Here is a 17,519-nt window from a genome sequence, read left to right as displayed (position 1 = left end):
CTCTCTCTCTCTCTCCTCAACGTCGTTCATAATTTCCTTTTTAAATTGTCCTAATGAAAATCCTAATAAATGTTCAAAAACTTATCTTCAATTCCATCATAAATAATTCAGCTAGATGAATTCGTCAGCAACTGCGCAAGTGGATTGCATGCACCCCCAGTGTTGACATATAATAAAACGATTTTCCAACGCGTCTCACTGCGTCACCGTTATCCCTCGATCCAGAGGAGAAAATTTTGTGTACTCATCTTTGTCAGGAAAAAGATCTCCACCATCCGGTCACCTCCAATCGTCACCGTGAAATCTAGCCGCCTGCTAGATCCAAACCCTTGGAATAATAGGTGCCCGTGGTCAGGAGAGATGACCGTCGATGAGTCCAACTGTCAACTCAAACCCCCAGAGGTAGATTTATACGGGACAGCGTGGTGATGTTGACACGTTCAAGGCTCGAGGTAGAAGAGCGAGACCGCGCAGGCGACTCGACTGTGTCCCCAACATTTTGACTTATGTATGATTTTATTTTGACCACCAAAGTCAAACGTGACTTTATTTTAGGGCGCGAATATTCAACCCTCACTTCATTACAAATGAGAATTCCGATTTTCGAGCTAAAAATTGCACTGACTGCAGAGGTTACTTCCCCAAATTATGCGTCGAACCCGGACTAACTATATTAGAATGTGAAGTAGACGTCGACTCGGGGGAGGGGGGCTTTCTGGGTTACTCACCAATGAAAATGACGTGGACATAGACATTACGATATCCCCAAGAACTGTTGAACCCCTGGCAGTAGCAAAGACAGCATATGAGTTCGATAATTCAGATTTGGGGTTCCCCAACTCCATTTTTGGGGAGCCCGACCTTGAAATTCGCCTGAACGTGGCTCAATATTCAGTCAGTACTAGGGAGAAAAAAATTATTCAAATTTTCAACAAACCACTAGACGAAGAAGACAAAAAGTAATTGGTAGAAACTCTCGTCCACGAATTTCCTTAAGTGTTTTCATTACCCGGCGAACCGAGTGGAGAAATGAAGGGCATGGTATGTTCTAACCGCACGACCGACGAAAGTCATGTACACGTAAAACAATTCTCGGGAACTTACAGGAGGAAGTTGTCAAACAGGTGAATAAACTCCTGGACGCCGCCAAGATTAAGCCATTGGTTTCGCCATACAACTCACCACTGTGGATGGTTCCAACGAAACCAGACGCAAGGGGGAACAAGCAATGGAGAATGGTCGACGATTATCGACATCTGAATAAAAAAACCATTGCGGATGAATTTCCACTTCCACACATTCGTACGGTGATGTCGAAATTTGGGGGTTCCTGCTTATTTTCAACATTGGATTTAGCCAGTGGATTCCACCAAATACCAATGCTACCCGAGTATCAGGAAAAGACGGGGTTTTCAACACATAATGGTCACTACGAATACACTCACATGCCATTTGGGTTGAAGAACATCGGTCCAATATTCCAACGCTGCATGCACCAGATGCTGGGCGACCTGATCGGAAATGGCGTCCGAGTCTACCTAGATGACATCATGATTCACACCTCAGACCTTGAAACTCACCAAGAATTACTCAGGAAAGTATTTCAACGAGTGCCGAAGTTTGCAGCCACTCCGCAAGTGGAAAAATGTCACCTGTTGAGAGATCAAGTCGTTTTCCTGGGCTTTGTCGTCAACACGGACGGAATAACACCCGATCCGTCGAAAGTCCGATCAATCACACATATTGACACGCCCAATACGAAGCAAGACCTACGGAATTTCCTGAGCATGTGTAATTACTTCAGCCAATTTAAGGAATGATACGCACCCAAAGCTAAACTGTTGTTCAACCTCACCAAACAAAAAGCCGAATGGAAATGGGGTGAAAAAGAGAAACTCGCTTTTGAAGAACTTCAGATTTTCCTCTCTCAGGAACCATTCCTGCGGCATCCAGATAATAAACGACCGTTCCTAGTCATCATCAACTCTACCAACGTCGGTATTGGCGCAATTCTCACGCAAGTGGACGACGGAGTCGAAGGCCCAGTGGCCTACGCATCCAGATAGCTGAATGATACAGAGACACGGTATACCAAAGACGAAAGGGAATGTCTAGCGGTAGTCTATGCCCTAAACCAGTTTAGACCATATTTATACAGTCAGCTATTCCACCTATACGCCGAAACAGCAGCAGTGGTCTGGCTACAGGATACCCAAGACCAAACTACACGTAAGGCATCCTTTAAAACCAAGATATCCGGCTTCGATTTCATTACACACCATTGTACAGTAAAGACGAAGCAAATCGCGAAAGTCCTTGCTTCACTTCCTGTCGACCCTCCAGAAACCGAGGAAGAAGCTAAATCATTTGAACGCTTCCCAACGACGATGTACAAGAAGGAAACTCAACAGATGCAGCCAGGAAAAACGAGACATCAGTCTGAACCACCAAAACGGCGAGGTCGACCACCTGGCTCAAAGAATAAATCCTCTATCGAGAAAGAAACGCCAACCGTTTCAAATTCGATGGCTAAGGGAATTATCGCTAGATCTAGAGCAGCTTCCAACCCAACAGAAAGAGGTGTACCACCAATTCAACCAATACAGGATACAGCTATTGGGAAGACAAGGGATAGAAAGAGGGCAGAATCTCTCAGAATAAAAAAACCCAACCACCTCGACAGGAGATGAATAGATCCCAAAAAGGGCACTGACTCACTCGGAAACTAGTGGGGAAGTGGCAGAACAACGTCCCTAAAATTAGCGGAACAAGGTCAAAAAATGTTTTTTTTTCGTCAAAATTATGTGTTTTTTATGTGTTTCTTGGTCCTCCAACCAAAAAAATAGGTGCTCCAACCCTCTAGGACATAAGGGCAGGGGTTGCAAAATAAGGGATGATTGAAAAAAAATTGCGCCAGATTTAGGTTCTTTTTACGTGCTTTCGCTGAGCGGGAGACGGAAGGCTCCCCACCCGCAAACATATGAGAAATGACTGTTCTAGGGGAAATTCATCCTAGGGGTTGAAAAAGTAGAATTGATCATAATAGCGGCATGCGATATTCATGAGATCATGAATATGACAATCATCTTTCAAATTATTTGACATAAAATATCGAGAAATAGTTTCTCACTTGATTAGCTATTTTTATTCTGTTCCCAGTTCGCGACGACTCCAGACGGATATTGTTAATAAGAAAAAAAAACTAAACGATTAATCGTGATCAGACAAGTATCAATATTTTTTCCCCTCATTTTTAGTGGAAATTTGATATTTTAATCTTTCATTTGAACGTAGATATCCAAAATTTGAAGATTTTTACATAAGACTCTGTATTAAATAATAATTGTTAAACATATTTTGAAAATAAGAATGAGAACGATAGTTAAATAGCAAACAAAATACGATTACGAATCTAATTGATTTTTCGAGCGAATATTTGTAGTTTTTCAAAACGATTTAAATGAAAAATAGCCTCCTACGCATAGAGCTACTTTAACTGAGATGGCCAGCATCAATTAATGATTGAGGTTACTCAATTTTTTTCGGAATCGTTGTCACTTAGATACTTTTCTAATGAAAACGTCAAGTCTTCTCTCGTGCATTTCGGTGAAGCTTTTCTTAATTTTTCGACAACTCAGCAGATTTTGTTTTCCGACTTCATTCTTGGTGAGCAAATCATTATATTCGGTCATGAGACGGACACTCCTTTCAGCGATATCGTTTGTAACCTGGAGAGATCGGACAATTTTGGAAGCTATCGCAAAATCATCTCTTTGTTTCCAGGTGCTTGGGTAGCTTTCCAGGAAATCGGAGTCTATTCTCAAAATTTCGAAAAACTTCATCGTATTTATAGTAACCAATGAATCTAGGTTCAACTTTTGGATTGATGTTCCATCTCTGATACCCGTTTTTCTTCTTTTCCTATCATCATCGAGAGGATAATAAGATCTGATGGCCTTACACATATTTCTCTTACACTAAACTAACGCTTTCGTCGAAAAAAGCAAGGGCAATCAATTCCTCTAATAAGTACCAGAGGTGGTTGACAAATTTTTCAAAAACTGCTTCGCAGAGCTTTGATGACGCGATACTAGAATGGCTATCACCCGCAGCTAACTGTTTTAAGAGCTTCAAATCATTATTTGGAGCTGACACTGTATGCGACGCTGTGAACCAAGCTTTCTGATAAAAACGGTTAATGAAAAGACATGATTCTCTCAGACCTGACTTTTCTTCAGGTGTCAAACAAAATTGACCTCTGAAGAGGAAAATCTTCAATGAGTAGATCGCCTTTGACATCCACCTTGCATGATAAATCGGAATCATTGCGCGAAAATAGTTTCCTCCCTTCAGATTACCACCTAGGAACATTACCACCAGTTCCAGAAACTCCTTGTAATCCTGACGAATGATTTCATCCTATCAAGTGAGACGGAAAAAAGTACATTATTAAATTATTAATAATAAAATGTCAACTCTGTAAATGTAATTGATATAAAAATTTGAATTGCGATAGTTTTCATATCTATAAACAGTTCTGGCCAACTTTTAATTGATCCTTAGCAAACGCGAGGGCATCGGCCATTCAGAATGCAGTGCTTCTTCCATTCTCTTATCACAAATTCCAGGTGAAAACTCTTTTTTAGCAATGGTCTTCCAGCTTCCTTGGAACCGTTTGAAAATCGTAACATCAGGCCCCGAAGTGGATATATTCTGTCTTGGAAGTTTTGTTCTGACTTGCGTCGTTTTCAAGTTAATTGAAATTATTTGAAATCCACCCCCCTCTGATTTCCCCTAAGCGCATGGCGTCCCGACTTTAGCGTCGACATTTGTATTGGGATGAATTCGGCGTCGAGATGGGGACTCTTAGCGCTAGAGTGGGGACGCCGTGCGCTTAGGGGAAGTGAGAGGAGTGGGGATATGAATTTCAAGTAATTTCAATTTACTGGAAAACGGTGCAAGTCAGAACAAAACTTCAAAGACAAAATATTTAGAGCTGATTGAGACCTGCAAAAAACAACTCCGGGGAAATTTAGATATTTATGAAAGTTTGGCTGATAATCCCGAAAAACACGATAAAAAGTATGTTTTTTCTATTTTGCGAATAGATGCACCACCTAGAACACAAAATGTCGTTTAGAAATTTGATATATATCGATAAAGAAAAGAAGCCATTAGGACTTCATTGGTCACTAACTGCTCTTTTGAGCCACTTTCTGGGGGCTGTTTGCAGCTCTACTTGGTTTCTGAAATATTCCTCGAAAATGGCACTTTGAACCCTTCACCACTTCGCTATTGAATGATTAATGATTGCAATCACTGTTTATTTATCCCCACAAAAAATTCAAGAAGCAAGAAAAATCACGTGATCATACCTCGATTTGATAACTCGGTATTTTCTCGTCCTTCATCTTCTTCTACATCAGGAATACATGTTCCTGTATCGATGATTGTATCCAAACAACCTTTGTGTCCCGTCTCTCGCTGCAGGCTTAAGAAAATTTTAGCAGCCTCGTCCTTCAATAAAACCACTTGATCTTGATGAGCAATATCAAACAAATTTTCCAGCATACATTTAAAATCAATGATCTTTGTCTTCATTCCATCATCTTCCTCCATCCGAGATCCGTACTTGAGCAGAGTCTTATGTTTTTCCACTAAATTCTTCACTTTCACAACTGCATAACGCTCTTGCACGACTGGAATCCCTGCGTGCTCCTAAAACAACACATTTTCGTACGACACAAATTCTGGCTTGGCTAGCCGTGAGTTTCAGTTTAGTATGTCCCGTTTGATAATAATAACACTGTAAAATTTGTTTGTTGGAAGGTAATTGATTTTCACGAATATCTGGAGTCGCGTTACCGACCAATTTAATATCGGTTAGTTGTCGTGTTTTCGGGATCTCGGACTGAATTTTGGGCATTGTTTAAAATAAACGACACTAATGATTAGTGAATCGATTGGCTCAGATGGCGACCGCTTGGAAGTCTTGCTTCGACTGACCCTAGTGCAGATTTTAATGAAATTACCAAGCAGCTTTTCGCCGCATGGGAGACAGGGTACGAGGCAATTGAGTCCTCAATAGACGAAAAATGAGCAGGAAATATAGCGTTGCTTAGCATGAATTTTCTTGGAAATGGTAGTTAAGACTCCTCAGGTAATATTTGACCGTCCGCCCAACTAAATGACTGTCAATGCGGATTCAGTACGACACTATTCGGAGAATTACCTAAAATGTTGAGAAAAAAATTGAAAAGTAATTCGGAATCAGGTGAAATGTTATAATTCCTGTACATATATCTGTTATACGAAACAGTTCAGACTTATATCGGTACGCTGGATCATTCAGGGGATCGATCGTGAAGGAACAATGTCGCCTCCGCAGCGAATATTGATATCTATTTAGATATTGAATTTTCAAGAATGTCTTTCTGTTTTCAAGAATGATACGATGTGAACGCAGAATATCGTGTTCATAATTGACTCGACTATTTCCTTATGTAAAATGTTTTTTTTCTGGAACTCGTTAGAACAATTAATATTTTGAAAATAAATAAGTAGAAGAAAGAGAAATATATTGAGAGAGGGCGTGAAGTAAGAATTCATTTGGATGTATGGGCGACGGTACGCCTGTATTGCGCTACCTGGAAAATGGTCACTGCACCGGCCCCATACTCTTGCTACCTGGCAAACGACCGTCGTAAAGTGATTTGACTTTTCACCAAGCTTAACAGCCGCAAACTGCGAGTAGGTCAGATATTTTCTTGAAACTTTGAATCGTCTGTGCTGTTTCAAAAAACATGTTAAAAAATCGAAAAAAATTCACAGCATTATTTCTTCTGATGGACTATCTAACCACGGTACTGCCAAAACCAAAAACTGGAAACCTCTTATGCCTGTCTCCTTAATGAAGACCTTTCTTATTTGTCACCTGAAGCACGAACATTTTCAATGTCTGATCTTGGAAACACATTTTTTTGCAATGAATAATGATTCAGCAAAAAATATGGCGACCGCGGCCAAGTTGCCGGCAGTCACCAGTGTACCTGATCCCTCTCTAAGGGAGGACACTCAAGCACGAATGTATTGGCCTCGAATAGTGCATAGCACATAACGTTTTGAATCAGTGCAAGTCACCTGATTATGTCTCTCAGGCACATCAGATTGACATGAAGACCTTTCTTACTTGTCACATGAAGCACGAACATTTTCAGTGTCTGATCTTGGAAACACATATTTTTCGCAATAAATAATGATTTAAAATAAAATATGGCATCTGCGGCAAAGTTACTGGCAGTCTACACTGGTCCCTCTCCAAGGAAGGGCACTCAAGCACGAATTTATTGGCCTCGACTACTGTATAGCACATCATGTTTTAGGACAGTGCAAGTCACCTGATTGTGTGTTTCAGGCACATCAGATCGACCTGAAGACCTTTCTCACTTGTCACATGGAGTACGAATATTTTCAGTGTCTGATCTAGGAAACATTTTTTTTTGCAATGAATAATGATACAAAAAAAATATGGAGACCGCGACAAAGTTGCCGGCAGTCACCAGTGTACCTGATCCCACTCCATGGGAGGGCACTCAAGCACGAATTTATTGGCCTCGACTACCGTATAGCACATAATGGTTTAGGACAGTGCAAGTCACCTGATTGTGTCTTTCGTGCACATCAGGTCGACCTGAAGACCTTTCTCACATGGAGCACGAATATTTTCAGTGTCTGATCTTGGAAACATATTTTTTTTGCAATGAATAATCATTGAAAAAAAATATGGCGTCCGCGGCAAAGTTGCCGGCAGTCACCAGTGTACCTGATCCCTCTCCAAGGGAGGGCACTCTAGAACAAATTTATTGGCCTCGACTAGTGTATAGCACATAATGCTTTGAATCAGTGTAAGTCACCTGATTGTGTCTCTCAGGCACATCAGGTCGACCTGAAGACCTTTCTCACTTGTCACATGGAGCACGCATATTGTCAGTGTCTGATCTTAGCAATACATATTTTTTCCTATGACATGGTGAATATAAAATACAAAAATAAATACTGCCCGGAAATTTTCATTTGTGACTTTAATCGTACCTTATAGATTGAATTTTTTTAATAGTCTTCATTTGTTCAACTATTTCTACTCAGTTATCTTGGAGCACGTAAAAAGCCCATAATTCTAGGTTATAGCACTGAGCTCTCATGACCAATCTCATTTTACTCACCCCCGAATTGAGTTTTCCCCTAGATAGGTCTTTTTTCCCATATAGAGCTTTATTCTCCTTTTTCTCGCACAATTCCTTGGAGCACATAAAAGACACATAATTACGGCCTAACGCATGCCCCGATTATGATCAATTCTACTTTTTCAACCCCTAGGATGAATTTTTCCCTAGAACAGTCATTTCTCATACGTAGGCGGGTGGGTAGCGTTCTGTCTCCTGCTCAGCGAAAGCGCGTAAAAAGCACATAGTTCTGGCACAATTTTTTTTCAAGCATCCCTTATTTCGCAACCTCTACCCTTACGTCCTAGAGGGTTGGAGCACCAATTTTTTTAGTTGGAGCATCAAAAAACATGAAAAATACATCATTTTGACGAAAAAAAAACACAATTTTTTGACCTTGTTCCGCTGATTTTAGGGACGTGTTGTTATGTAAAAACGAGGTTCGGGCGCAGAACATTTTAAACGTCCTCCTTGAGTATGTCTCGTGGAAAGGCTTAACAGTTAATACGATAAAATCACAATTAGTAGTCCACAAAGAGGGCAGGATGCCAGGGAGAGAGATCCGTCTCATGTTAGGTAATGACAAAATTGAAGTAGCCAAACACATACCCATATCCTATACATATCTAGAAATCGTGATATCAAGTTCAGCCCTCGGGCTCCAAGCGACTAGGGCTGCCATCCAGAATGCCAGGGTAGCATGCAGTACAGCCTTGCAGATATTAGCTAGAGCCAGATCGGACTCGTGGGCGAGCAATCTGAAAATTTAAGTCTTCTAGCATTCTAGTCAACCTGCCACGCTCATTGGACGATCCTCTCCCAGGCTACCTGACTGACAGATGCAAATGGGCATACACGTGCGCTATGATTCAAACCAGACTAGCTAGCTTGAGGTATCACAGCTATTTGCTTGGGGGGGAGCAGTCATATATTCACCCCTGCGTCCCACTGTACAATCTGTAATTTGCAGGAGTATGACACTGTACTACATTTTCTGTTAAATTGCCCTATTTATGATAGTTTGCGGACATATTAGTTTCCTTCTCTCATTTTATACAACCAAAACGACCCAGCAGTCTGTCACGAGATTCTTGTAAGATTTCTATGTGACAATAACCATGATAACTACAAAGCACTTTACTGTTTTCTCATTAATGCTTTAATGCTTCGTAGTTTCGTGCTTGACCTTAACAACGTCTAGAATAATGACAACACCAAAAATGTTGTGGAATAAATGAGAGATGAATGTTGTAGTAAGTGAACTATTCCAAAGACTGTGCCTTCGAATGTCACCAAATTTCATCAATTTTATCATATTCTATAGGATAATATCTATTGTCAAACTCTACTTTTGGCTGTTCAGACCTGTATGTTCTTTTTCTGTATCTGTTTTTTTTTATTTTTTACTTATTATTGTACCCCCCCCCCTGCTATAGGGACTTCCCTGTAGAGGAGATATTCGAATAAATAAATAAATAAATAAATAAATGTCAGAATTGTCGAAAAAAGGCCGAGAATTAATTTATACACCTAATACTAAGAGAAAAATCGGAAGCAGCGCAAACCATTAAAGAATTTGTTGAGCATATGACAACTCAGTTTAATAAGGTACCAAAGAGTTTCAGGTCAGATCGTGGGGGCGAGTTTATGTCACACGAGCTGGACAAATTTTTCAAAAGTCAAAGGATAATACATCAGACGACAGCTCCGTACACTTCGAACCTGAATGGAGTGGCAGAGCGCAAAAATCGCACCTTGATAAAGGCAGCAAGAACAATGCTGATTGATGCAGATTTACTCAATTGTTATTGGGGGGAAGCGGTGGTAACAGCCGCTTACCTTCAGAACAGGAGTCCAACAAGAGTGAGACAACAGACGTCATATGAATTATGGTATGGGACGAACGTGGGGCATTTAAAGGTATTCGGCTGCAAGGCGTACGCCCATGTATCAAAACAGAGAAGGACTAAGCTTGAAAAGAAAGCAACAGAATGCATTATGGTTGGGTATGTTCAAGAGACAAAAGCATATAGACTCGTAAATAGAGTTATAGGAAAAGTTATCATCAGTCGAGACACAGAGTTCATCGAGTTGGAGAATGACGAGCCAATGATTCAGGAAAAGAAGACGCGTGTGGTCTTGATAACTGACGACTGCGGAATAGAATTAAACCACGAGAAAGTACAAGGACCAGAGGTATCAGAAGGCGATACACCAGAAATAATCGAAAAGGATGAATTCAGTGATGACGCGACACCGTTACGAGATAGAATACAAAGAACTGACGGTGAGCTCGGTGAAGAAGAAGAAAAGCGAGAGGAACCTGAAAACATCGACAATCAGGGAGAAGAACCATCCACTTGTAAACAGGCAATGGAAGGACCAATGAAAGCGGATAAATGAAAAGAGGCTATGGACGACAAAATGAATTCGCTGATCCAGAATGAAACATGGAATCTATAACCTATTCCGCGAAAGAAGGAGTCGATTGGATGTCGATGGATATATGAAATAAAGAGAGATTCATCAGGACAACCGATAAAATACAAGGCGAGACTTGTTGCACAGGGATTCTCGTAAAAGTTTGGAATAGATTACGACGAAGTCTTCGCTCCTGTAGTCAAGACCACGACAATTCGGATTTTGTTGCCAATTGCAGGTAGAAAAAATTATATCGTGAAGCATTTTGATGCCAAGACAGCTTCCCTCAATGGAGAACTAAAGGAAACGAGTTACATGAAGCAGCCTCCAGGGTATTTCGTCGAGGGGAAGAACGATTGGAGATGTCCTCTTAACAAGAGCATCTATTATCTGAAGCAAGCGGCGAAATCCTGGAATGAACGTTTGAATACAACATTGGAAAAACATGGATACGTGCAGTGTAACGGCGATTCGTCTCTATACAAATCCACTGATAAGAACGAGGAAATCTGTTTTGCTGTACATGTAGATGATTTTATAGTCATCAGTAGATCAGAGGATAGAATCGAGCAATTGAAGAATCAATTGAATGAAGAATTTAGTATTGTCGACCTTGGAATTCTAAGATGTTACCTTGGAGTTCAAGTACACAGAGACAAGTTTTACGATAGTCAAGATTGGAAAACTCAAAAGGATCGTCGTACCCGATGGATCCCGGATATGAAAAAATTCGTGTTTCATCAGCAAAAATCGTAAATGATTACTATCAGAGGCTAATTCCATCTTCATCGTATATTGCAGTGAATTCAAGGCCTGACATTGCAGCATCGATCTCAATTCTTAGTCAACACTTTGAGAACACTACGAAAGTGGACTGGCATAAGCTTCAATGGGTCTGCAAGTATCTAAAGACACTGAACTATGAACTGCGAATGAGTAACATCGAGGGACGAGAGCCAGAACTCATCGGCTACGCAGGAAGTCCAACAGCGGTTTCGTATTCATGTTGAATGGAGGAACAATAGACTGGGCAAGTAAAAAGCAAACATGCCTGTCTATTTCCTCCACAGAGGCTGAAATTATTGCTTTATCTGAGGCAAATAGAGAGGTTGTTTGGATCTTGAAAATATTAGGTGTGTGACTTAATTTTTACAGATTTTTTCTTCGAGCTTAAAATTATATTTAAAATAGAAATATATTCACGGTCTTTTCTGGTTTTGAAAGGATCGGACAAAAGGTTTCAGAACACGGAACGACAAGTCTATGTAAGTTACATAACCTTTCAGAATAGCAGAGTTTATGATGGCAACTGATAAACAGTACATTCGGCACTGCATTTTATAAGAATTCCAACAAGGAAAAAATGCTTCTGAAGCACGGGAATCAATGTGTAGTGTTCTTGGTGCCGACGTTGTATCTTAGGAAACGTGTAATTATTGGTACAAACGTTTTAGACGTGGTGATTTCGATCTGAGTGACCAGCCGCGTCCTGGACAGCCTCGTGAGTTTACAGATGCGGAATTGCAAGCTCTAATGGATGAAGACTCAACGCAGACGCAACAAGAGCTTGCAGCTCAGTTAGGAGTCACCCGAACAGCTATTTCTAAGCCTTTGCGTCAAATGGGAAAAATCCAAAAACTTGGAAGGTGGGTCCCACATGTGTTGACCGAACACAACCTAGGTCAACGTATGAACACGTGCCTTTCACTGCTTGCCCGGCAACAAAAATAGGACTTCTTGTGGAGAATTGTGACGGGTGATGAGAAGTATATTTTTTACGACAATCCCAAACGTAAAAAGTCATGGGTAGATCCCGGACACCCAGTACATCGACGCCGAAACAGAACATCCACTGAGAGCAGTGGCGATCACGGTTGATGGGAAGTGATGGAACCAACGGTGACAACAATGCAAATACACGGATGATAGGCATTGGTGTGTTTGTGTGTTACCTGACACAGATAATGGGTATCACAGTGTTTGTATTACTAACACCTCAACTCGAAATATTAAATATTGTTAGTCGGTCAAAATATATTCTAGAGAGCAGACGTGCTGTTTACGTTTATTTTGATGCGTTCTCAAGTTATTTCAACCACCTTGCCTTATTCTAAATTAACACCTTTTTCATCAGTTGTTGCGCCTGCTCTTGGATATGACTATCAATTAGGACTTTAGAAGTGTCACTGCGCGTTTTTCTTTTTTTCAATCCTATGTGACAAAAGCTGCAAATGAACTTGCCATCACCGATTTCTTCCGGAAATAACACACGAAACACATTAGTGAGTCTAAAGACTGACTTAGAGATTCGGGAGTGATTTGTCTTCCCGAGTGGATTGCAACAATGCTTATAGCCAGGCAGGATTTGAGAAAGTTCACGTAGCTCTTTGGTTTCAAGTACTTGTCACGATTTCTCGTCAACAAATTTCACATTCGACAATTTAAGCGATCTGTATTTATGCACTTCTGGCGAGAATGAATTATCTTCGATTGGCTAATTGAATGATCGATCACATTCGGTCTGAGCCAATCAGTGATTCAACCATCAATAAATTTTATGTACCTACTTGACATTCGGTTTTTATTGTATCTCCAGCGGGGCATTTCATGTACTCTTCCCTTTTGTACGTATATTGCACTAATTGAAACCTAAAGGCCACCATACACAGGCGCACGGCGTACGCAGACCCGGTCCGTGCGGACACGGTCTGTGGTCTGTACACCCCCATACACGGAACGACCAGAATGTCTGCGATATTGAAACCTTCATATAATTTTAAACAATTCCGCGATGAATCTCTTCGATTAAAAGTATTCCGATCATCAAATGTTTTTGTTTTTACTTGAAAAATGATGAAAAATGAAATAAAAGTCTTCATTTTAATATTTAGTAAGCATTTCAATAATATTCTCACTGTAAATGGATAATTTCATATATGTATTTCAATGGAAATATTTTATTCAGGTGAAACAAATAATTCGCTTATTCTGGATGAATTCTCTATAAGAATCCAATCGAAGATCTATTCCACAGAAATTAGGAATTACTCTTTGTCGCGTGCAAAATGATTCAATTTCTAATCAATAAATTCATAATTTGGGTCAAGGGGTATGATAAATATATTTGACGAATTATTTAATATTACTTTATTATTAAAACAAGAATATTATTCAAGAAAAATAGATTCTATTCATTTTTCTTTAGGGATAGCGCATGCGCAAATGCTCCCGGTCCGTGTACTGGGTCCGTTGTTACCACACACGGACGAACTTGGTCTCTTGGAGGCTCAATTTCGACTGGTCAGCGTACCCCGTACGTCCGTGTATGGTGGCCTTAAACTGTATGATGCCACCAATAGATGAGTCATAAAACGTAGAATTTCACGTCGCCTAAGGCGGGGTACCTCCTGTGGTGCCGTTGATCTTACGCACGAGTTAAATGTCCATTGATATTTCCGGGAATCACTTCATTGTGAAAAAGAAATGTAAAGTCAGGAGTACCTGTGTTGCCATCTCCCGAAATTTATTGTTGATTGAATTTCGAAGAAAATACCATGCTGAGAATCCATTGGGTATGATTCACTCCACGCGTTTTCCTAATATGGCGTTATCGAGGGAAATCTGTGACCGGCCCAGTTTCATGAAAAAACTCAATATCTCGCGATCTATTGCAGATTAGTGAACGCCACTTGTACCGGTAATTCTTCGATACTGACGATAACATTCATTTTTTTTTATTTTTTCGCGACCTGCCATCATGATTTGTTAACTTTAATTTTTTTATTGATTAATTCATTGTAAATTCCATTTTTTTTTATTCTGGATTTTTTTCCCTTAAACTTACACCTGTTTTGAATAAAAAAGTTTTCTTGTACTTTGATAAAATTCATATTTATCGAGTTATAATTTTTTAAAAAATGACTTACCTGGCCCACCGTGAAATTTTAATTTCGCATCACTTGAAAAAATTTTTTTTTTTAAATAACCATCCAAGGCATGCACGGAATAAATCGAGAACATATTCATTTTTTTTGAAGTTCGAAAGAAAAAGCCCTTCAATTTGATTGAAGTTGTGCGGAACGCCCCAATAGAAAATTTATTGGGGGAAGTAAATTTAGTTACCGACACCAGATAATAGTATCAGTCGATAGACTCGCGTGCGCCCTATGGTAACTACAGCAGCACTCGAAATCGACGTGAACCTATCGCGTATTACATTGCGCATCCGCGCCGTTCTGAGGCCACCGATTGATGGGAGTCGCGGCCAACCGCGGAAGAGTAGACGGTGGCAGAGTGGGAGAGGAGGCGGAGTGTTGAGATATATAAAGGGCTGCGGAGCAGCGAAAAAGCAATCGACTCGATTCACATTTTCACATTTCATTGACATTCATTCTGATGATCAGATTGACATTCATTCTGATGATCGCTCTGATTCTCACATTCATTCGTATTGACGACTTTACACAATGTTCTGACACAATTCCACTCTTCAGTATTAGACATTTTATTAAATATAACCAATGACAACAGGATGCAACCTAGCAACAGGAGCGAATGGCCACCAAAAAAAGTAATACCAAAACAAATAAAAGGACAGAAAAGTGAAAGTGTTGGGGGTGTTAAACCAAATACATCTAATACAGTTATTAAACCACGAATAAACATTATCAGTGAGAACAGTGTAACAAACAAATTGACAATGTTAATACCCTAGATTCTAAAATGAAAAAACCAAAACAATCAGTTTCACCAGTGGTGAACAGAAGGAAGGACAAAGTGTTGTCAAAACACGGCACAGTAAACTTTACCGATGACAATAGATTTAATGCATTGGCAGATGACGCCGAGGAGTCGGAGGACTCATTAGCAAGCCATTCATCAGGCTTATTGAATACTACCAAAGCCAAGAAAAATGAAATACCCGTAGTGGTGACAGTGTTGAACATCAATTACAAATTCTTCATGGAGACAGTGGCAAAATGGTGCACACAAACAGTGAACCTTAAATATACACCAACAGCCCCAACGGTCTACGCAACAAGCTCAACGGATTATGAAATCATCCTAGAGGGTTGGAACAAAAATGAATACAATTATTTTACCTGCAGGGAAGCCAACTCGAAACTACACCACCGAGTGATCAAAGGACTCCCGACATTACCTACAGATGAGATTACACAAGAATTAAAAGAACAAGGTATAGATGTCACTAGGTGCTGCTTCCTGAAACAAAAAGGAAACAAAATACCACCATTTGACTATCCAATCTATATGCTAACATTTCCCACAGCTGAACTTACAACTAAAGCAACAGAAATAAAGTACTTAGCGCATTGTAAAATCCGCAGGGAAAAGTATAAAAATAAGAAACGAGTTACACAATGTCACAGTTGCCAGCAATTTGGTCACGGCTCGGCTAAATGTCATCAGCAACCCAAATGTGTGAAGTGTCCAGGAGGACACTTATCGTCAGACTGCACAAAGCTAAAAGAAGACAAGCCAACATGCTCAAACTGCGGAAGCGAACACCCGGCAAATTATAAGAAGTGCGTCACCTACCTCAAACACGTGGAGAAGGTGCTGAATAAGAAGAAATCAACGCAGACCAAAGGCGAGATGACTAAACCCCGCAGAGACCCATATCGAAAAGAGGACCACCACTGGCCTCTAGCTTCAACTCTTTGCTACATAAAGAAAAAAAAGAACTCATCAGTATACCAGCATGACGAAGGAGATGGAATCAAATAACAACAGTAATTCCTCAAGCCGACAAGCAAATATGGAAGCAACAAGTGGCCAATGAAATCAACACACTGTTGGGGATGAAATCAGAGATAATAAAGCTAAAAGAAATTTGCGATCTAGACAAAATGTTGCAAAGTATTAAATGACTAAATAATAGATTGACTCAATGTTTTACTGAACAAGAAAAGTTATTAGTATTTTACAAATATTTCAACAGTAATGGATGATAAAAGCAAATTGAATATCAAAATAGCAGATTGGAACGCCAACGGGTTAAAAGATGAAAAATATGAAACACTAAACTTCATAAACAAAAATAAAATAGATATTCTCCTGGTAGGAGAAACAAAATTTAATAAAAACAATAACATTAACTTACAAGGGTATAATTGCATAAGTAAAAACAAAAAATCAGCAGAAGTAAGAGGTGGAGTAGCCATCTACATAACAACAATATACAGTATCAGAAACTAGAATTAGAAACAGAAACATTTGCGTCAGTGGCCGTCAAAGTGAGGGATACCGTACTAGCGTCCATCTATAATACACCGGTAGGCAGTAAAGATAAAAAATATGGTTCAAGTAGTATGGGAACTACTATGGCGCCCCCCACCCACAGTCACTCCGACCCCACCACTGCACCGGTCAGACTAGCACGCCTCCGACGCGGGCGAGTGGTGGGGTGGGAGTGACTGTGAATGCTATGGGTGCGTCATAGCAGCTAACATACAGGGAAATAAAAACACAGAATTTTAGTTATTAATTACATGTATATTTTCCCAAAAATAATGTTCCCATGAATTACATATTTTTCTTATAAATTACTTACATTTTTGATTCCACGACGTACAATTATAACCGCGGCCACTAAATAACTTCCCGTCGAGGGCACTATTACGTTTTTTCTTCATAAATGCATTATGATATTCACGCACTAGACGATCATTAGATATGAATCGATCGGTGAATAACGAATAGAACTTCTCAGGAGTAGCAAACATAGCCATNAAGTACACAGTATTGTCCACATACTGTTACGTATTGACATACGTTACTCTATTATTCGATGTTATCTTGAAATAAATTGAAAATAATGAAAAGAAATATAAATCTTCAGATCACAAAAATTCT

The 17,519-nt window shown here is 39.9% G+C and overlaps 1 protein-coding gene across 1 annotated transcript in view; it reads left to right on the top strand.

The window, feature by feature from the left end:
• LOC107043503 (E3 ubiquitin-protein ligase TRIM37) overlaps positions 1-10,015 on the top strand; it is a 30,063-nt gene extending 20,048 nt beyond the window's left edge. Inside the window, exon 5 of the mRNA XM_015265036.1 lies at positions 9,840-10,015. Coding sequence (XP_015120522.1) covers positions 9,840-9,912 — 73 coding nt within the window. The 3' untranslated portion in view covers positions 9,913-10,015. The remainder of the gene's footprint in view (positions 1-9,839) is intronic.
• The last annotated feature ends 7,504 nt before the right edge of the window (positions 10,016-17,519 follow it).

Source organism: Diachasma alloeum, unplaced genomic scaffold (assembly GCF_001412515.2).
Source record: "Diachasma alloeum isolate Michigan unplaced genomic scaffold, Dall2.0 Dall_scaffold_00591, whole genome shotgun sequence".
Taxonomy (NCBI): Eukaryota; Metazoa; Arthropoda; class Insecta; order Hymenoptera; family Braconidae; genus Diachasma; species Diachasma alloeum.
The sequence above is the reverse complement of the archived record's forward strand: the minus strand, read 5'-3'. Positions and strand labels throughout refer to the sequence as shown.